This window comes from Cucurbita pepo, chromosome LG02 (assembly GCF_002806865.2).
Source record: "Cucurbita pepo subsp. pepo cultivar mu-cu-16 chromosome LG02, ASM280686v2, whole genome shotgun sequence".
Taxonomy (NCBI): Eukaryota; Viridiplantae; Streptophyta; class Magnoliopsida; order Cucurbitales; family Cucurbitaceae; genus Cucurbita; species Cucurbita pepo.
The window spans coordinates 11,820,518-11,842,325 of NC_036639.1; the positions used below are offsets into that span (position 1 = coordinate 11,820,518).

The window sequence follows — 21,808 nt, forward strand, 5'->3', positions numbered from 1 at the left end:
ATGTCTAACCCATCATAGATACGATGGCTCTGCGTCTGGTCCATGTCTAACCCATCATAGATACGATGGCTCTGCGTCTGGTCCATGTCTAACCCATCATAGATACGATGGCTCTGCGTCTGGTCCATGTCTAACCCATCATAGATACGATGGCTCTGCGTCTGGTCAATGTCTAACCCATCATAGATACGATAGCTCTGCGTCTAATCAATGTCTAACCCATCATATCTTCTAACGCAGTCGGTTCCAGTTTACCTTTCGGAAATGGCACCCGCAAAAATCAGAGGAGCTCTAAACATCGGCTTCCAAATGGCCATTACCATAGGGATCTTTGTGGCAAATCTAATCAACTACGGAACAGCACAGATCAAAGGCGGATGGGGATGGAGGCTGTCCTTAGCCCTTGCAGCCGTGCCAGCAATCATGATGAGCGTTGGCGCGCTGTTCCTACCCGACACCCCCAACTCGATCCTCGAGCGAGGCAACACGGAGAAGGCGAAGCAGATGTTGAAAAAGATTAGAGGTTTGGATGATGTGGACGAGGAATTTCAAGACCTTGTGGACGCATGTGAGGCTGCAAAGAAAGTGCAACACCCTTGGAAGAACATCATGCAGCCAAGATACAGGCCTCAGCTTGTGATATGCATGTTCATCCCATTCTTCCAGCAGCTCACAGGAATCAATGTCATTACATTCTACGCACCGGTTCTGTATAAAACTCTCGGGTTCGGTGACAGCGCATCGCTCATGTCTGCGGTGATCTCGGGCGCGGTCAATGTCTTGGCGACGATCGTATCGATCGTGACAGTGGACAGGTTCGGTCGGAAGTTTTTGTTCCTGGAAGGAGGGATACAGATGTTCATTTCCCAAATTGCTGTGGGATTGATGATATGGAAGAATTTTGGAGTCAACGGTGAAGGATCAATGTCGGGAGGAAAAGAGGCTGATATCTTACTGTTTCTAATCTGTGTCTACGTGGCAGGGTTCGCGTGGTCGTGGGGGCCGTTAGGATGGTTGGTGCCAAGTGAGATCTGCCCGCTCGAGATTCGGTCGGCGGGTCAAGCAATCAACGTGTCGGTCAATATGTTGTTGACTTTCTTCATAGGTCAACTGTTCTTGTCAATGCTTTGCCACATGAAGTTTGGACTGTTCTTCTTCTTTGCAGGGTTTGTGGCGGTTATGACCGTTTTCATACACTTCTTCTTGCCTGAGACAAAGAATGTCCCAATTGAGGAGATGAACGGTGCGTGGAAGGCTCACTGGTTTTGGGGGAAGTTCATTCCGGACGATGCTGTCATTGGCCATCATCATGCTTCCAATGTCGAGCTCTATGGCAAGGNTTTTTTTTAGAATTTAAGGTTATTGCAATAAGGAGAGGAGAGGAGAGTATGGTATTGTTTGAATTTTGATTGTTAATGAAACTTTTAGGTCGGTTTGACAATTTTGATTGAACTCTCGTTCTAAAGTGGCTCGCTACTTTTCGTTACTAAGAGTGAAAATTATGTCCATAAATCAACATAAGCTACGTTACTCTATTGCGATTTCGCGAGGCAATCAATATCGATGTAATGAAAGTGAGGGACCTACCACAATCACAGAACAACGACTTCTTATTATGGGTCATCCCTTATTGGTTGTAAACTACCCAAAAAAAAAATTTGACACATTTGTGATCAAACCACCAATTTGTATTCTTAGNAAAAAAAAAAAAAAAAAAATTGACACATTTGTGATCAAACCACCAATTTGTATTCTTAGTTAGGATTGCTCTCATGTAAATGTGGTCTCGGTTAATTCGTGTAACTCTCCTTGGCTGTCACACTCTTGCGTTGCCTATGGCCAAACGACGTATACTCAAGCCTCTGGCCTCGGTTCAAGAAAGTTTTAGAAAATGATGGCAAAGAGATTTCGTTGCTTATGGCCAAACGACGTATACTCGAGCCTCTGGCCTCGGTTCAAGAAAGTTTTAGAAAGTTTTGAAATTGGTGTTATATGTGATAGCAAACAAAAAGGCAACAACAACGGCTATTGGATATAGGGAGAAGTTGACAACTAGTCATATCCTCCATTTACATGCCTTCTTCATCCTAGATACCTTTACCTCATACCTTTACCATTTCATATTGGGTCAGTACGAAGGTGTATGACCATTCACCAAAATTGTGGCAAGAGCCAAAATGTAAAATGTCCCGAAATAGTGTCACAATGTTTCATTTTATGAGTTTAGTGTCCCTAAATTTCAATTTCTATTTTTTAATATTAAAATTTTATCCATATATTTGTAAAATTGAGATTTTAATAATTTTTATGAAACTAGTTAAATAATAATAATTTATATATTCGAAAAAAATTAAATATTTTTTAAAATATACCTCTAAAAATTCATAGCTAATAAATATTGTCTGTTTTAATCTATATCTTTCAGGATCGTGTATTAAAGAATTGAAAACTTTGTTATTAAGAATAGAGACGGGTATAAGTAAAGGGGATCCTGCTTTTATCGTAAGAAAGCTCTAAAAATCATAATTATTAAAATGAAAAAGGAAAATAATAATAATAATAATTGTAAAATAAGAAAAAAATAACTAAAAAATTGGTCAGCTTGAACCAACTGCCCTTCCTTTTATGTCTTTATGAGATGGACTCCGACTCAAAAAGGAATACCTTTTTTTTTTTTCCTCTCTTTTTCTTTTCCTAAAATCAAACCCATTTTATTAAATTACTATTATTACCCATAAAAACTTGCCTTTTTAAACATGTGCCTTCATGGTGACTTAAACAAATCCATATTTTATTTTCCCTTTTTTATTTTTACAAATTTTAATCGAGACCTCACTCGATACTTGGAGTACTCTACGTTCAGTGTGAGTATTAGTTCGTAGCTTGTATCGTATTTAAACATTATGAATATTAATGAGAATCCACACCTTAGATCCCAATTCTATTTTTGATTCTTAACATAAGTAACATAACTATGTTACAGCGGATTTGTTAGTCGTTAGGTATCAAGTTTTCGAATCTTCATTTGAATTATGAGCATAGGGCGGAGAATGTCAAAGTCATTAGGTGTCCCATCTGAATTCTAAATCTTAATCTATATTATAAGCATGGGACCAGAAATGTCAGGATTATTAAGTGTCGAACATAACTATTTAAATTTTTTTAATTTTTAAATCTGGGCTTAATTATTGAATGGAGTAGTATTTATGAAATTAATTTTTTTTAAATTAAATAGTTATATAACGAGAATTATGTTTTTAGAAGCGGTATAACGACATTATTTATTTATTATTATTATTATTATTATTGAAAAGGAAGTTATTTAAAAACAATAAGTGTCTTGTTTTCTTTTTATTTTCTTTTATTTTGTTGGAGAAAACGTGAACAATAAAATAAATGTTAAATTACGAATTTATTTACCTTAATTTAATTGTGCCTTGCATTCTTTGTATAAACCATAGATATAAATATGTCACAAATTCCCAAGTAATAAAATAATTGATATAAAACTATATATTATATTAATTGATACAAAACTATATATTATATTATATTATATTAATTAATATAAAACTATATATTATATTCAGGTTATGGAATTTGTCGGCATTGATATAGTCAATAAATTACACAATTGTTTCCATTTTTTTTCTATAAAATTTAATTATATTGATAAAAAAAAACAAAAATTCAAATCAATTTTAAGTTACCATATCATATAATTTTTTTCATTTATTTACCATAAAACTCTCAACAATTATTTATTTTAATTTTTTAAATAAATATAGATTATTTATTTTTAAACTTTAAATTAAGATTTCCAATTTCAAAATATTTTTTAAAAATCTAAAACCGGTAACTTCTCCCTACCTTGCAGTAGGTGACCATGTAACACCAATTTCAATTTATCAAAGCTTTCAAAACTCTCTGCCTCGTTTTCTAAAACTTTCTTCTTGAACCGAGGCCAGAGGCTCAAGCATACGTCGCTTGGCTGCAGGCGACGCAAGAACGAATAGGCTTAACTCACTTGTTGCTAGAAATGAGTGCCGCATAATCGCAAGTTCACTGTTATCAAAGTACGACTATGACAAATAGATTTTTTTTATTCACAAAATGAATGATTTAGTCACTGAGTCGCTCGACTGAATATGTAACCTAAAAGTAAAAAATCTCTCGAAAATCTTTGCTATTCTCTCTTGCATTTTTTTTTTTTTTCATCCATATCATAAAGTTGGTTGATATTAGCTGGAATCGCAGAAAACAAGGGCAAAACCATGACCCCAAATAAAAAGCTTCGATAAAACAACTAAACGAGCAATCCGACAACTAATGTCTCATCCTAGTCGTACCAAAGTAAAAATGCATCTTCCCGAGTGACCACACCTCACTCTATTTTAGATATCGGTACATTTGGTTACGAGAATAAACAATTATAAAAAATGACTATCAAATTCAACTCGGTAATCTAACGGAGAATTTGTCGGAATTGAATTGACCGAAATTTTTTAAGGGGTGTTTAACNCAATTATAAAAAATGACTATCAAATTCAACTCGGTAATCTAACAGAGAATTTGTCGGAATTGAATTGACTGAAATTTTTTAAGGGGTGTTTAATNTAACGGAGAATTTGTCGGAATTGAATTGACCGAAATTTTTTAAGGGGTGTTTAACGTCTAATAAATATATGGTTTCAATTCGATCCGAACTAATTTTAGAGTAAGTTATGATTAACTTCAAAATATATATACGAATTGTGTTGAATTGATGGAGGTGGCGTTGTCATGACGAGAATTTAATAATTTATTGGGGAAGAGAGTGATGGTTGGTAAAGTAGAAGCAGACAGAGAAGAACCGACGATTTCTTCAATAAATACTCCAACCTTAACCGCTAAGCTTCCTCGTTTCCTCTCTGATTANGTGTTGAATTGATGGAGGTGGCGTTGTCATGACGAGAATTTAATAATTTATTGGGAAAGAGAGTGATGGTTGGGAAAGTAGAAGCAGACAGAGAAGAACCGACGATTTCTTCAATAAATACTCCAACCTTAACCGCTAAGCTTCCTCTTTTCCTCTCTGATTCTCTATAAAATCTTGAATTCCCTTCTCATTTCTTCCACCGACGCGCCACCACAAGCACAATTCAATCCTCTCAATGGGAAAGGGAAAGGGAAAGGGCAAGGATAAGGGTAAAGCCGCCGCGGACGGCGGCGGAATTTGGTCCGGCGGGGCGGTTGACTTTTCGGCGCTTCCTGAAGGCTGCATCGCTCACATACTCTCCTTCACTTCTCCTCAAGATGTGTGCCGCTCCGCTTCCGTGTCCTCCACTTTTCGATCCGCCGCTGAAGCTGACGCCGTTTGGGAACGCTTTCTGCCGCTGGAATATGGCGAGGAAATTTCCGACGCTGTTTCGAAGATTTTTCCTCCTTTTGCTTCCAAGAAAGAGCTCTATTTCCATCTCTGCCGCGTCCCTGTTCTAATCCACGGCGGCGCTAAGGTAATAATTGCACCGCTACAAATTCTTGTTTAATTATCTGGTCGGATTGAAATGAGACTGCCATTATTTGATTCATCCACGCTCATCTTCCTGCGATAATTTAGGGAAATTGTGAAGAAATTTTGAAATATTTAGGTTTTGAAAAGCGTGATTTCAAATTTAGGGAAATTGTGAAGAAATTTTGAAATATTTAGGTTTTGAAAAGCGCGATTTCAAATTTAGGGAAATTGTGAAGAAATTGTGAAATATTTAGGTTTTGAAAAGCGCGATTTCAAATTATTCATGAATTGTTCTTGTTACGCTTCTGTTTTAAATTGATAGAACACTTTTTTGTAATCTCGGTTGACTTTTTGTCTTAATTTAGAGTAGAAATTGGAACTGTTCATAAAGGGATCACTTTTTCTTTTGGATTCAATCCACTTTTCACTTTAAAAAATGAACTAATCCCTATTTTTTGCGTTTTTTAATTGAATTTCAGAGCTTCTCACTGGATAAAAAAACAGGGAAGAAATGCTTCATGATCGCTCCAAGAGAGCTCTTCATTGCCTGGGGCGATGCTCCAAGGTATTGGAGATGGACTTCTGATCCTGAATCAAGGTTAATCCCGTCTCTTAATCCACCATTAGTAGTTCATAAGCTGTTTAGAATCACTTTTAGTTCATAAGAGTATGAATATCGAGGCATTATTTGATCATGAATTGTGATAATGAACAGGTTTGTGGAGCTAGCAGAGCTACTGAGCGTATGTTGGCTTGAGATCAGGGGCAAGATAGATACAGAAATGCTATCACCAGGCACATTATATGCAGCCTATATGGTGTTCAGGCTACTAACAACCAACGGCTTCCAACGCCAGCCCGTCAAGGTTGGAGTCGGCCTTGTCGGGTCCGAAGCAACCGAGCAAACGGTTTATTTAGAGAATGTAGATAGTGAATGGCGACAGCGCCACCCAATTGTGTCGAGGGGGATCGGCCTTTTCAACCTTAACAGACGACGCGTCACAATCGGCACACAGGTAGCTATGCCAAATGAAACCACCAGGAACAATGCCCCAGCCGAGGACTGCAGTCACCGCGTCGTCCCGAAGGAGAGGGAGGACGGGTGGCTCGAGGTTCAGCTTGGTGTGTTCTTCCATGATGGGGGGGTCAATGGGGAGCTGGAGATGAGCGTGTTGGAGGTCAAGGGTGGGCATTGGAAGAGCGGTTTGCTTATACAGGGAATTGAAATCAGGCCAAAAGACTTGAAGACCTAATTATAGAAGAACGATACTAATAGTGAGAATTCAAGATGAAGCGAATCATTTCACAGGGTAAATTTTTGAGAGCTTGTCTTTGAATTTTGTGAGGCTATATATGTATCAGATATATAGTAAGGAATGGAGACCAATATGTTTTGGATAATTCTAATCGGAGAATATATCTTAGATATTATATCTTAATATTCTTTCCTTCGTGATTTGATTTATATCCCAAAGTGAATATCAATGAAAATACACACTTTCGATTCTTATATATTGCATATTACACATAGCTAACCGTGTATGTGGTAGACAACTTTATCGACTAAATATATTGTTGTGTTAGAATGGACTGTAATAAATCTTGTGGATAGTTCCATGTTCGCTTAAGTCTGTTAACCATAGAAAGATTAAGACGGTTTTTCAATGCAAGTATAAGAAGCGACGTTATGTATGACATGTCTCATTGTGATTGAGTCATACCAATATATGTAGTGGCTTACGGGTGGATAGTCATGTTAATTTGCATGTTTAATTGGTGTAGTTGTGTGTCTATACTATAATATCATGGCATTGTTTATTGCATATCAAAGTAGTACATGAATGAACTGGGAGCACATCCGAATGAGAGCAATCTTAAGGATAGGATAACTAAGAAAGGTTTAAAAGAATTGTTCGATCATAGAAACCTCAAAGTTAAGCATGATTTGCTTAAAGCAATTCTGTGTTAGGTGGCGTCTCGGGAGTTTTCTTAGAAAGCATATGAGTAAAGACAAAATATGTTAAAATGACTTATGTTGGTTGATGAGTACAATTCTCACACTCGGAGCATGTGTGACTAGGTCATCAAGGATGCAGAGGAATCTCGAGACTATTAGATGTCAAATATGAATTTTGAACCCTGATCCAAATCAGAACGAGGCGTTACAGTAGTTGATGTCACTTTACAATATTAAATTATGTACATGACTTACGTCAACCAAATGTCAATAATAATATCATAACTTCACGTGTTCTAGAATCATTAAAATCAATAAACAAGGCACAATATGTGAGTTAATATTATGGTATTGATCTAAATTTTTTTTAGTTAAACGATATCCAATGTAAGAGGTTCAACCTTGTAACTTTTGATCGAGTACACATATTTTATGTAGAGATGCCTATTTAATCAGCTAATTGAAGACCTCTCTAAAATGAACAAAGAATTTTGGTTTAAACAAAAATCGAGAAAAGGAGGCGAGACTGATTTCTCTTCATTAGCTAAACGGAGACGAGTACAAGAACAAGAATAAGGATTATATTCTCCATCATCGTCTTTTGTCTAACCTCGCCCTATCTCGTTTTTATATATAAATATAAATATAAATATATATATATATATATATATACTTAATAAATTGAAGTAGGAAATCTATATTAATTATAAATCAACATTATATTATATTTTTCTTTATAAAATATTATTGAAAATTTGAAATTATTTCTTAAATTCTTTTTAAATAAATATATATAATTAAAAAAGTTATCTTATCGTGAATAATTGATGACATTTCTACACGATTCTCACAATGATAAATGGAAAATTCAGCGACGTTACGAGATTTAAATGGAAACAAAAAAAACTTCTTCCATATACACCTCAAATTTTATGGCAAGCGAGTACTATAATTTAATTTAAAGTAAGAGCGAGAATAATTATAATTATAATTATCATCTAAAAATTTATTCTAAAATATTTTAGTTAATTTCTACTACAAAATTTATTAAATATTATATAATATTATATTGTTTGTATTTATCATTCCAATCCTTCTATAAATATTTGAATATATAAATGTCACAGTTCCCTTGACTTTAATATATCGGAAATGACGCATATGCCCTCTAATGCCTAACTAATTCACACCATACCCTTCTCTTCTCGACTGTACTCTTCCACTACGCCCTTCGCTTACCACTTCTCTCTTGTCGCCGTCGCCTCATCGCCGTCGCCACCGCCGCCGCTTCATCAATTCTCTTCCTCCTCCTTCTTCTCAGGTATCTCTCTTCCTATCTCGAATTTTCTTCTTTTTTTATATTACACATAGCTAACCGTGTATGTGGTAGACAACTTTACCGACTAAATATATTGTTGTGTTAGAATGGACAGTAATAAATCTTGTGCATAGTTTCATGTTCGCTTAAGTCTGTTAAATGATGTCAATTAATGAATAACTTATATGTAGTGGCTTACCGGTGGATAGTCATGTTAATTTGCATGTTTAATTGGTGTAGTTGTGTGTCTATACTATAATATGATGGCATTGTTTATTGCTTATCAAAGTAGTACATGAATGAACCGAGAGCATATCTACAGGATAACTAAGAAAGGTTTAAAAGAATTGCTCGATCATAGAAACTTCAAAGTTAAGCATGATTTGCTTAAAGCAATTCTGTGTTAGGTGGCGTCTCGGGAGTTCTCTTAGAAAGCATGTGAGTAAAGACAAAACATGTTAAAATGACTTGTGTTGGTTGGTGAGTACAATTCTCACACTCGGAGCATGTGTGACTAGGTCATCAAGGATGCAGAGGAATCTCGAGGCTATTAGGTGTCGAATATGAATTTTGAACCCTGATCCAAATCAGAACGAGGCGTTACAGTAGTTGATGTCACTTTACAATATTAAATTATATACATGACTTACGTCAACCAAATGTCAATAATAATATCATAACTTCACGTGTTCTTGAATCATTAATATTATGATATTGATCTAAATTTTTTTTTAGTTAAACGATATACAATGTAAGAGGTTCAACCTTGTAACTTTTGTTCGAGAACACATATTTTATGTAGAGATGTCTATTTAATCAGCTAATTAAGGCCCACGAATATATATCTTCATTAGCTAACTGATTTCTCTTCATTAACTAGACGACTATATTAATTATAAATTTTAGTTTTTAAAAATTACGTTCAATATTATATTATATTTTTCTTTACAAAATATTATTGAAAATGAAAAATTATTCTTTAAATTCTTTTTAAATAAATATATATAATTAAAAAAGTTATCTTATTGCAAATAATTAATAACATTTCTACCCGATTCCCACGATGATAAATGGAAAATTCAGAGACGTTACGCATTAAAATATGAGATTTAAATGGAAATAAAAAAACTTCTTCCATATACACCTCAAATTTTATGGCAAGTGAGTACTATAATTTAATTTAAAGTATGAGCGAGAATAATTATAATTATAATTAGTTAATTTCTACTACAAAATTTATTAAATATGTTATATTTTATATAATATTATATTGTTTGTAATTATCATTCCAATCCTTCTATAAATATTTGAATATATAAATGTCACTGTTTCCTTGACTTTAATATATGTGAAATGACGCATATGCCCTCTAATGCCTAACTAATTCACACCATACCCTTCTCTTCTCGACTGTACTCTTCCACTACGCCCTTCTCTCACCACTTCTCTCTTGTCGCCGTCGCCTCATCGCCGTCGCCACCGCCGCCGCTTCATCAATTCTCTTCCTCCTCCTTCTGCTCAGGTATCTCTCTTCCTATCTCGAATTTTCTTCTTTTTTCTTTTTACCAACTGACATTAATTAGTGTTTCAATTGTTTTCTTCTATCATCTGTAAATTTTCTATCGGAGAACCCAAATTCTTTCCTCGATCCACTTCCTTGCTTGAAATTAATTGTTGATTTTATTTTACAGTGTTGCTATCTTAAAAAGACATTTTGATATTTGAAGACATAGGACTACTGTCGCGTTTCTTTGAAGGTGTTGGATTCTGCGCGCAAATCAACTACCTTAGCTTTTAGGTAAGTTCTATTTTACTTCACTTTGTGGATTTTGCATTTTGGATTCTGTTTGAATGATAGGAAAAGTAAAATAGACCATTTTTAACATCTCTCTGGACTCTCTAACAGAGAATTATTGCATTGTATCATCATTGAGTAATTTGTGTGTTTGTCTTAAATGAGGGCTGTTCCCATATAGGGTAGCCGAGGATAAAATCTTCCCTATTTTTGCATCTTATTGCTACAAATAGAAGTTGAAATAATTCCGCTTTGTAGTCCCTTTTCTGGTGATCTTCTACTTATCTCATACTAGCTTCAAGCAAATGGTACTCTTAGAATCCTTTATCTGGAGGCTGTGGTGACATATTTCCACCAGACCCCATGCATTTGTTTTCCCTTTTTCCTTGAAATTTATGTCCGTTCCCTTCTTGTAGGGAAAAAGACCAGCATATAGTAGTTGGGTTTTTGTGAATATTCATGGTTGGGCAATGATATTTGTAGTATATAACTGAGGGGCTGAAATTCATGATTAGTGCTGAAGCTGCTGAGAACTGTTTCTGTAATAGAGAACACATCATACACGGAGGTCCTGAAGGGGCAAATTTTTTTAACTGAGACTGATAGAAAGGCTATAATACAAAGGGTAGCTATATAAACTCTAATCCTAATCAACTTGGATTAAAAGAACTTGTATTGTCCTTTGTGAACTTGTTGAAGGCTATTAGAACCAGTTTGATGCTTGGTTTGGATACGTATTTGTTTCTTTTTTACTGGAAAAATACCATGGCTATGAAGAAAATGGCACATAAAACAAAAGGGAGATGAGGCATATACTTAAAAAGATAGCCATAGGGATTTCATAAATTTCGTCCTAAAATAAACCCCCATATTTAAAAAGGTTCAGAGAAAAAACACTTCATAAAGTAGCCTTAAACATGTCATAGATCTCAATGTCTCATCGTCCCCACAGCTTGTCTGGAAGGGTGTAGACTTTCTTTTGTTCCAGACTTCCCAAAGTAGAGCAAGTAGCACTTTAACTAAACAGCCACATAAAAAGAAGATAAGCTATGACTATGAAAATATGTCAATTTTTATACCTTGAGAGGCCCAGTAAAGATAAGAAATCAAAGATGTCAAAGCATTTCTCTCTGTCCTTGAAGACACAGGGACCATACGAAAGTTCTAATAAAGTTCGGTCATAGAGTTTTTTTCTCCCTTGTGAAGGGATGACCAACCATAAAAGAAGAAAGCTCTCATGTACCATGTCATAGTCTTTTCTTCTTTTTTTTTCTTTTCAGAATCTAGGTCTTCTTAGGGTTGGCTGTAGCTTCCTGACAACACACTCCCTCTTGGCCCTCCTTCTGGGTTTTTCTCTGATGAGTGACCACTCGGGAAGTGAATACTCATCTCTGTTGTTGATGGTCTTGATTACATAATCCATGGTAGCTGGCANAGTTTTTTTCTCCCTTGTGAAGGGATGACCAACCATAAAAGAAGAAAGCTCTCATGTACCATGTCATAGTCTTTTCTTCTTTTTTTTTCTTTTCAGAATCTAGGTCTTCTTAGGGTTGGCTGTAGCTTCCTGACAACACACTCCCTCTTGGCCCTCCTTCTGGGTTTTTCTCTGATGAGTGACCACTCGGGAAGTGAATACTCATCTCTGTTGTTGATGGTCTTGATTACATAATCCATGGTAGCTGGCAATGGATTGTTGGGGGCGAGAGATGAGAGAGAGAAGAGAGAGAATCATTACCAAGGTGAAGCCAACAAGCAATTTTACTACATGAAAGAGGGGAATGAGGCCCCAATCTAAAGAAGATACACATGGTTTTGCGATTACAATGTTCTAATTTGTCTCTTTTCTTTGCATTTCAGCTGTGAATCATTTCATCTCTTGTTAGGAAAGAAAAACTTACAAATGGGTATAACAGGGTTCTTTATGAAGCGCATTCCCACCGCCTGGGTGATATCCTAACAAGCTTCTTAGAAAAGCACTCACCATTTGTGCATTTCAGTTGCTATGAACTACCATATTTGAAAAGAAATATATTTGGTTGGGCTGTAATGGCCTCATTCAGTTTAATGGCCTGAAGGTTAGGCCACAATGGTCTTTCTCCAAGGGCATCTTTGTTTCTGACTTTCTCTGCCTAGAATCTGATATTTGTTTCTTTCTCTACATGGATCTCATCTTTATTTCTACCTTTCTTCACATGGAGTCTCCAAATTTTACTTTGCCGGATAGCTTTGTTCTATGTTAACCCATAATGCTGAGGGGAGCCTCTTCACCTTGTTCAGGCAAATACATGCTTCTTTATCTTCATTGCCTGGTAAGAACTGGGCCATGACCCCAATTTCCTAGACATTAGGTGCCCAAGAAGATGTAGATCGATAGCTTCCATTTGGAGAGTCCCAAAAGTAAGAACTAGGCCACCAATGTTCATTTTACGAGCATACTGAGAACTAAAGATATTTTGCAATGGATGCCCATAAATTGAAATTTTTTATGGTTTTTGTTAGATCTAATGCTTCCTTGAAGTGCTTGATAGTGGTGAAGGGATGTCGTTTGGTTCCCATGGGAGGAGATGAGGATGGTGTCTGACAAATTAAGTGATGAATGTGTAGGGATTTTTGCCAACATTTAAAACCCTTTAAGTTCTCTGCTCGATACATGGGATAACCTCCTAGATTCTATGTTTGGTAAATGATAATGGAATCTTCAAGGGTGAGAGAGATCTTATAAGACTATTTTTCTCTTTGGGCTTCAGTGAAAGGGTCTTTTTGTAATTATTCACAAGGTCGTATTTTACTTGATTGAAGCTCCCTTGATTGACTCCCTTTTATGTGGGCTTCATTTGTGTATGTCGGTGTATTCTTTTATTTTTTTCTCCATAAAAGTTCGGTTATTCATTTTTTTAAAGAAACACTTACTGAGACGGTTCACCAATATTTGGAGGAAGGATTAAGGCCTTGCCTACCTTTTATAAGAGAGTCCATCACCACCTTTATGAGGTCTCTCACTTCTTTCTGTCCTTCAACATTGCATAACTCATCAACTTCCAGCTTATATTTCCATCTGATTATTGACTTATTCTCATGGGATGGAGTATCCCCTGCCTACCTTTCATATCCACTTCAATTCTTTAGCCTTCCACAATTGCAATCCAAACTGTGTGAGTTTAATTTAGTAATGACTATAGTTCAATCCCACTCAAAGTTTGAGAACTACTTTTTTAACCCAAAACATCTTTTGTTCCTTATCCACTTCAATACTTAAAGGTATCCTTTTATTATTTATTTATTTTAATAAGATTTCAACTTTCAATAAGAATATACAAGACCAAATAACACAAAAGAACCCCTGTAACAAAAGATAAAGTACAATTTAAAAAGAAAGTACGCTGAGTTCCACAAGTTCTCCTGCAAACGTTTTGCTTGTGAAATCTTCCTTTCCAGCCAAGTAAATCACAAAATTGCATAATAAATAAGCAAATTGTCAGGGAACTTGACCTTGTCCTCTAGAAAGAGGATCCCAACTATAACATCAACACACTGTGGTGGGGAAAGGACAGAAGCATGATAAGTGATTTATATCCTTACCCTCACTACATAATACACACCATTTTGGGCCTAAGGCTCAAGAGGAGGTTTTCTAAAAACATCCGAGGTATTAATCATTCCTAAAACAACCAACCAATCAAATAATTGAATATTTTCTTGGAGATTTTTATTTTGCACAAGGAGGTGAAGAAAGAACAAGCTGAGGATGGAGCTGAAAAGGAGATCAAGTGAATAAATAGGACTTACAAGAGAAGCACCCAAATGGTTCGAAGGACCATAAAAGTTGATCTCTGAAACCAGGGGAAAGAACAATAGGTTGAAGCATAGGCACCAGAGATGTTCATTCCCCAATCTCACAACCCAAAATTTAAGATAATATCAAATTGGTTGTTGGATGAGAGCAAGGTCATTGAGTCCCTTGATTCCATTTAAAAAAAGTGATGACTTCGGACAGATTTGGAATGGAGGCCCTTTTTTTGTTCTGAACATTCTTTTGCTAGGTCTAAAAGAAGGTACAAGGATGGATTGTTCACTAGTCAATATATCTCTAAATTGGTGTTTGACACTAGTATTAAGTGTTCATTGATATTTCTGATTTATTGTATACATATCAATGAAACATAAAAAAATATATATATATCAACAAAGAAAATACCAATATGACCTTACTGCTACTAATGAGGCCTATAACTTATTTAAGAATAGTGAAAATACTCATTTATTTATTAAATTATTTCTTTAGATTTCTCGGTTTCCATGTTTTATTAAGGAGTATTCATAGACTTTAAATTTTAGTCATATATACGTGGCTATTTTCTTAAAATTTAGATCTGGACATTTTTTGGGACATGAACATTTGATTCCTATGGCCTATTTAGCTAGTAGTGGACTCTTCTATCTCCTTCCCACCCAGAGCACTGTTTGCCCTTAAAGTTCAATATTGAGCTACACAACTCCATTATAAGATTGTAATCAATAACAGCAACCTTGTTCTCTTGAAAATGCCAAACACAGGCTTATGTTCCAAAACCAGATCCTTTACATGGCCTCCTTTTCTTTTTGGAGCCCGAATCTGTTACATTGCTGGTAATGATCTTCATTCACATCTCAACCTCTTCCTCTAGAAGATCTTGATTTTTGGGAGCATCTTACTAAACATCTAATTGAAGGTGTTCAACTTGTTAACCCGTTTTTGGGTCAATTTGCTAACTTGAAATTATTAATTGTTCTGATACATTGGTCCCGAGGTAGATAAAAAATTTGAAAGGTTGGTAAACAATTGTCTTTCGGATGCATGGATTTTTTTACCTGCTTGATATCATTGGGACGATCATCATTATTGTACATGAATCCTCCACATTCTCACCTTGTGCAGTCATATTAGAACTGTAATATCAATTAATAAATTCGTTACATATGTTCTAATCATGTAAAATATTGTCTAGCAGTAGATTTGACTTACCTAATGCTGGAAAACTTCCATTATTTGCATAATTAAGTAGAGTCCGGATGTTTCTCTTAACAAAAGTAACCTGGCGTTCTGTAATTGACTGTAGTCTGTAATGTTATATTGTCCAGTAGTTCTTGTTTAAACAAAAGGATGTTGACAGTTTGTTTTGTTCAACTCAGCTGTTTATTATGGTATCCTCCCCTCTAATATGCACTACTTTCTTTCCCCTTTTGGTGGCAGCGTGCTACAGTAGAGTTTCTTATACTATTATGTGATGCTGGTGCCTGTCTTGCTCTGATAAATGGCTGATCATTCTTTAGTTGTATCTGAAACTGCACTTAGTCTAGTAGACCAAACCTTGGTTATTGGACAAGAATTTCCCGATGTCGAAACCTGCCGGAGAATGTTGAAAGATATTGCTATAGCCTTGCATTTTGATATTCGAATTGTTAAATCTGATCGTAGTCGATTTATAGCCAAGTGCTCCAAGGAAGGTTGCCCATGGCGTGTGCATGTAGCAAAATGCCCTGGAGTTCCAACCTTTACAGTTAGAACCCTACATGGTGAGCATACTTGTGAAGGTGTTCATAATCTTCATCATCAGCAAGCCTCTGTGGGATGGGTTGCCAGATCTGTATCAGCACAAGTAAGAGATAATCCACAGTACAAACCCAAGGAAATTCTCCGGGATATTCGTGATCAGCATGGAGTCGCTGTATCATACATGCAAGCTTGGCGTGGGAAAGAACGTAGCATGGCTGCACTTCATGGAACCTTTGAAGAAGGGTATCGCCTTCTTCCTGCTTATTGTGAACAAGTAAGGAAAACAAACCCTGGAAGCATTGCATCAGTTTTTGCAACTGGACAAGAAAATTGCTTCCAGCGCCTGTTTATTTCGTATCGTGCTTCAATATATGGGTTTATAAATGCCTGTAGGCCACTTCTTGAACTTGACAAAGCACATCTCAAAGGAAAATACTTGGGAGCCTTACTGTGTGCTGCTGCTGTTGATGCGGATGATTCATTGTTCCCATTGGCCATTGCAGTTGTTGATGTGGAGAGTGATGAAAATTGGATGTGGTTCATGTCAGAGTTGCGCAAGCTTCTTGGGGTAAATACTGATAGCATGCCTAGATTGACAATACTATCTGAAAGACAAAGAGGCATTGTGGAGGCAGTCGAAACCCATTTTCCGACTGCCTTCCATGGATTCTGTCTGCGTTATGTAAGCGAAAATTTTCGTGATACATTTAAAAACACGAAGTTGGTCAACATTTTTTGGAATGCTGTTTATGCTCTCACTGCAGCTGAATTCGATAGCAAAATCGCGGAGATGGTGGAGATCTCACAAGAAGTAATAACGTGGTTTCAGCATTTCCCTCCCCAGTTATGGGCTGTAGCATATTTTGAAGGTGTGCGATATGGCCATTTTACTTTAGGGGTTACAGAGTTGTTGTATAATTGGGCACTCGAGTGTCACGAGCTCCCCATTGTGCAGATGATGGAACATATTCGGAATGAAATGGCATCTTGGTTTAACGAGCGGCGTGAAATGGCAATGAGATGGACCTCCATTCTCGTACCCTCTGCTGAGAAGCGAATTGCCGAGGCAATTGCAGATGCTCATTGTTATCAAGTACTTCGTGCAAACGAAGTTGAGTTTGAAATCGTCTCAACCGAGCGGACAAATATTGTGGAGATACACAGTCGTGTGTGCTCTTGTCGTCGCTGGCAGCTATATGGTCTGCCTTGTGCTCATGCTGCAGCTGCTCTAATGTCCTGTGGGCAGAATGCTCAAGTATTTGCTGAGCAATGTTTCACCGTTGATAGTTTTCGCCAAACTTATTCACAAATGATATTCCCAATTCCTGATAAGAGCCTGTGGAAGGAACCCGGCGAGGGGGCGGAGGGCGGAGGAGGGGCAAAGGTTGACATCACAATACGCCCTCCCAAAGTTCGTCGCCCACCTGGAAGGCCGAAAAAGAAAGTTCTAAGAGTAGAAAATTTAAAACGCCCGAAAAGGATTGTACAATGTGGTCGCTGTCATTTGTTGGGACACTCTCAAAAGAAGTGCACCATGCCAATGTGACATTCGGTAGACTGTTGAATATATAACATATATGGTTCCCTCAGAAATGCAATAGAATTAGTGGTCTGTGCAATGTCAATTCTCCTGTAACCATTAGTTCCAAAATAAGATACCAAGTTAATTTTGGCCTGATTACATAGTTTCTTTCTAAGTTTACCATTCTTCCTCATCAACTGCCATTTTAAGGTTTCCCACTCCTTGTCACGATATCGATATGTATATTATTTATGAGAACTAATATATCTTCGTTTATTCTTCGCCCCTTCTCTTTCTTTAGCTTCATATTTGGGTTGTGCCAGCTTCTTACTTAGCCAAGGAACTTGATGAAAAAGGAAAAGAAAAGTAATATTGATAGCCATTTTGATCAATTATCAGCATATATCAATCAAATTTGTTTCTCATGACAACTAATCATGGCAAATAATAAGTGCACTGCACTCCAGTTTCTCAAGAGATCTCGCTCCAGTTTCTCAAGAGATCTCCAGATGCGAGAGATCACGCCCNACACTCCAGTTTCTCAAGAGATCTCCAGATGCGAGAGATCACGCCCCAGATCCACCGCTAGCAGATATTGTCCTCTTTGGACTTTTCCCCGCTAGCAGATATATTGTCCTCTTTGGACTTTATCCCGCTAGCAGATATTGTCCTCTTTGGGCTTTTCCTTTCGGACTTCTCCTCAAGGCTTGTCCTCTTTGGACTTTATCCCGCTAGCAGATATTGTCCTCTTTGAGCTTTCTCTTTCGGGCTTCCCCTCAAGGCTTGTCCTCTTTGGACTTTATCCCGCTAGTAGATATTGTCCTTTAGGCTTTCCCTTTCGGGCTTCCCCTCAAGGCTTTAAAACGCGTCTTAAAACGCGTCTGTTAGGGGAAGGTTTCTACACCCTTATAAATGATGATTTGTTCTCCTCCCAACCAATGTCCCGGGAAGGTTTCCACACCCTTATAAATGATGATTTGTTCTCCTCCCAACCAATGTGGGACATCACATATCCAGACTCCAACATATCCAGACTCCAACCAATCGCTATTTTCTATCCAAAGAACTCCATTTTCCATAATCAATATACAGCCCAGCTTTTACTTACTTGAGCAAGTTATTGTAGAATCTGCCACTGACATCGAATCCTTTGATCGAGTTGATCGTGGCAAAGCTCAGCTGATTGATTAAGAATCAGGCTTAGAATACTCGCCTTTTCTTTTCTTTTAACTCTACTGTCAACCTAGCCATTCTTGGGAAATTCTCTTGATCAAAACATAATGCAGTCTCATCTCTCTACAAGAAGATTATTCAATCTAAGAGCAAGAATTATGTCTAACATAAAGAATTAAAGGGTTTGGGTTTTCCTTCTGAAATACAAAATTTCGTTCACATAACTGGAAACAGGATAGAACAAGACAGTGCCAATTATTAGCAATATCATCTAATATCACCCAGAAAAAAAACAGGTATTACGCGTGAAGGAGAAATACTAGAATAGGCTTCCATTTGGTCGAATTACTGGAAGAGCCTCCATTTGGTTGTGCTTAAGCCGCAGTGCTTAATTCTTCCTCTTCCAGATCCTGAACTGCTCGTATAAGACCCCTGGTAATGCCGTTAAGATGCAAACCATTTGCCTCCATTTCTTCAAGCAACTTCGTTGCAGTTCTCCAATCTAAAGCCTTCAAGCAAAGAGATTGGATCAACTTGTTGTACTCATCTGCGTTCGGCTGCACTCCGAAGTCTTTCATCTCACTCAGTAACTTCAACGCAGCGTCGTACTCTTCAAGTTTGCAGTGACTGCGTATAAGTGTGTGGTAGGTTACAGCACATAATTTAGTGTGCTTCTTCTTTGCCTCATCCAAGACTTTGTACGCCTCCTTCATTTGACCGCCATTTGCGTAACCACTGATAACGACGGTGTAACTGTAAACATCCGGCTTTAGCCCTCTACTCTCCATCAGTTTTATCAGCTCCATTGCCTCCTCTAAATCACCAGCTTTCGAATATCCATTAATAACAGTGTTGAAAGCTGCATTTCCTGGAGGTGGTCCTTCAGCAATCATCTTTAGAAGTAGAGTTTTTGCTTTGCTTGCATTTTTGTTCCTGCACAAACTGCGGATGACCACCATGTATGGTTTAATGGCATGTTTCCGCTCCTCCTTCGAAAAATCATTCAACATTTCCACAGCCAATTCAACAGTTTCGTCGTCTCGACAGAGAGAACTAATCAAGAAATTCACAGAAGACTGAGGTAGGTTCAGACGTTTTTCCTTTGCCAGTAAGTAAACTGAATGGGCATCTTTGGATTTGTTTCCCTTACAAAACCATGATATGATCTTACCAACTCTATTACTTTCAGGCAAGCTTCCAGCATCAAGCATTTTCTTGCAGATTGGCCAAGCCCAATCATAAGAAAGGCGCCTGCAAAGCGCTTCTACGGTAAAATAGTACGACTCGGCATTAGGAACACAGCCCAAACTCTCAAAACTGTCGAGCACTTCCAGAGCAGCTTTCCCTTTTCCCAACTTTGAAAAAAATGCTATCAACTGATTAAGAATCTCAGCATTCAACAAACCATTCTGCTTTTCACCAATTTCTTTAATCAAACCCCACAAAGAATAAGCATTTCTTTGCCGAAGATCACTGCAAACCAAGTGAACAAGAACATCTACAACACGAGTAGTTACTTTGAACTCTGGATCACTGTTCAGAGCCCAGCGGAAAAACCGAATCAAATTCTCACCCAAAATATGTGGGGTTTCGAACACCTTCAAAATAAAATCCTCATGAAGCTTCAATCCCATTTCGTCAAGACTTGATTCAAATGACCCATCAACGGTACTCTGAATCAAAGATAGCACACTTTCTAGCTGTTCTACATTGACCTCACAAACCTCCCCTTCTTCCCCATTCCCAGCAGAAACTACAATATTTTCCTCTAAGAGATCACTATTTCCCTCAATACCCACAGACTCCCCATCAAACTCATGAACATCTTCGCTAGCAACATAGCTCTCAACCTGCGTATCACCACCTTCACCAATCTCCACCGTTTCCGCTGAAACCGATTTAAAATTCTCTGACGACTCAGAATCCGAAGAACTAGAATAATGTTGAGAAAAATACCTAGAGCTTCTGAAGAAACAGGATCCAGGAACCGCGATCGACGTGCTCGAGTGTCGCAACTGAACTACAGAGTCGGATAAGGGCACGTCCGAGTATCGGGTTACGCTCCGAGAAGCTCTCAATAGAGAAGCTCTAACCGCCACAAGCGACCTCCACATTCTGTAATGGCACTCGCGATCTTCTCAAACACCAAAAGACTTCTCAGTGCGAATGGAAATGGTGATGCTCTCAATTTGCATCACCATGAACTTCACTGCCAATCAAAGCAATGAATTCAGGGACAACATCTTCGATATACAATCTTCGATCAAACTAGAAGAAACAAATCGACAACACAAAACAAAAAAACCAAGAATAGAGAAAAATTTGAGCACTTACCTCGAAATCTTCGAATGAAACAATGCGAAATGGAGATCGATGCGGAGGTTTAAGGTGCGGCGGCTAACCGAGAAGTGAAACAACAAACCAGGGTTTTTGCTCTCTCATAATTATTTTAATTCAAATATTAAATTTAAAAATACTTTTTTTTTTTTTACAAAAAAAAATAATAATAAATCTAAGCTATCATCTTAATCTTCGTCTATGGTCATGTTTATTTATTTATTTATTTATAATATTCTAATAATTTTTTATTTTAAAACTAATTTTAAACCTAAATAAAATGTAAAAGAGTGATACCACAATTTTAAAATAATAAATTATTTTTTAAACAAATTTTTTTAAATTCATCTTCAACTAAAATATTCTTAAAATTTTAAAAATTAGAGATTAAATTTATACAATTTCTCGCAATATTAAACCCAATTATTATTTATTAAAGTTTAAGGGTAAAATTGTTATCGAAATTAAATAAAATTGTTACAAATTAAAGTTTCGCGATTTAATGACAAAAAAAAAATAATAAAAAGAGAAAAAATAAGATTATTAAATTCGTTTGGTCTCCATTGATGGACAATTTTATAAATTTAAATTATAGAATTCGTTAATTTTATAATTGATTGATATCTGATAGAATTTGTTAAATTCTAACCGTCACACGAAATTAATAATTATGGAGTCA

General features: G+C 36.8%; 4 protein-coding genes across 6 annotated transcripts in view; 3 read left to right on the forward strand and 1 right to left on the reverse strand.

Annotated features, from left to right (window-relative positions):
• LOC111788485 (sugar transport protein 10-like) overlaps window positions 1–1,350 on the forward strand; it is a 3,563-nt gene extending 2,213 nt beyond the window's left edge. Inside the window, exon 3 of the mRNA XM_023668821.1 lies at window positions 241–1,350. Within this exon, the coding sequence (XP_023524589.1) occupies window positions 241–1,350 (1,110 nt within the window). The remainder of the gene's footprint in view (window positions 1–240) is intronic.
• A 3,663-nt stretch (window positions 1,351–5,013) lies between these two features.
• On the forward strand, window positions 5,014–6,935 carry LOC111785552 (F-box protein PP2-B10-like). Its single transcript, XM_023665952.1, has 3 exons — window positions 5,014–5,495; window positions 5,974–6,092; window positions 6,210–6,935. Exons 1-3 carry the CDS (start codon window positions 5,154–5,156, stop codon window positions 6,745–6,747), a joined length of 999 nt encoding a protein of 332 aa, XP_023521720.1. The 5' UTR covers window positions 5,014–5,153; the 3' UTR covers window positions 6,748–6,935.
• Window positions 6,936–8,625: 1,690 nt separating this feature from the next.
• On the forward strand, window positions 8,626–17,904 carry LOC111789342. 2 transcript variants are annotated; one of them, XM_023670077.1, is made up of 3 exons: window positions 8,626–8,772; window positions 10,461–10,567; window positions 15,795–17,904. In XM_023670077.1, exon 3 carries the CDS (start codon window positions 15,856–15,858, stop codon window positions 17,641–17,643), a length of 1,788 nt encoding a protein of 595 aa, XP_023525845.1. In that variant the 5' UTR covers window positions 8,626–8,772; window positions 10,461–10,567; window positions 15,795–15,855; the 3' UTR covers window positions 17,644–17,904. The 2 variants fall into 2 exon arrangements, with proteins under 2 accessions (XP_023525845.1, XP_023525846.1); XM_023670078.1 differs by lacking the exon at window positions 8,626–8,772 and adding an exon at window positions 10,195–10,291.
• A 1,022-nt stretch (window positions 17,905–18,926) lies between these two features.
• On the reverse strand, window positions 18,927–21,220 carry LOC111788853 (pentatricopeptide repeat-containing protein At3g02650, mitochondrial). 2 transcript variants are annotated; one of them, XM_023669409.1, is made up of 2 exons: window positions 21,127–21,220; window positions 18,927–20,996 (listed from the first exon to the last, which is right to left on the reverse strand). In XM_023669409.1, exon 2 carries the CDS (start codon window positions 20,904–20,906, stop codon window positions 19,167–19,169), a length of 1,740 nt encoding a protein of 579 aa, XP_023525177.1. In that variant the 5' UTR covers window positions 20,907–20,996; window positions 21,127–21,220; the 3' UTR covers window positions 18,927–19,166. The 2 variants fall into 2 exon arrangements, with proteins under 2 accessions (XP_023525177.1, XP_023525176.1); XM_023669408.1 differs by having other exon boundaries at window positions 18,927–21,001.
• Window positions 21,221–21,808: the final 588 nt, after the last annotated feature.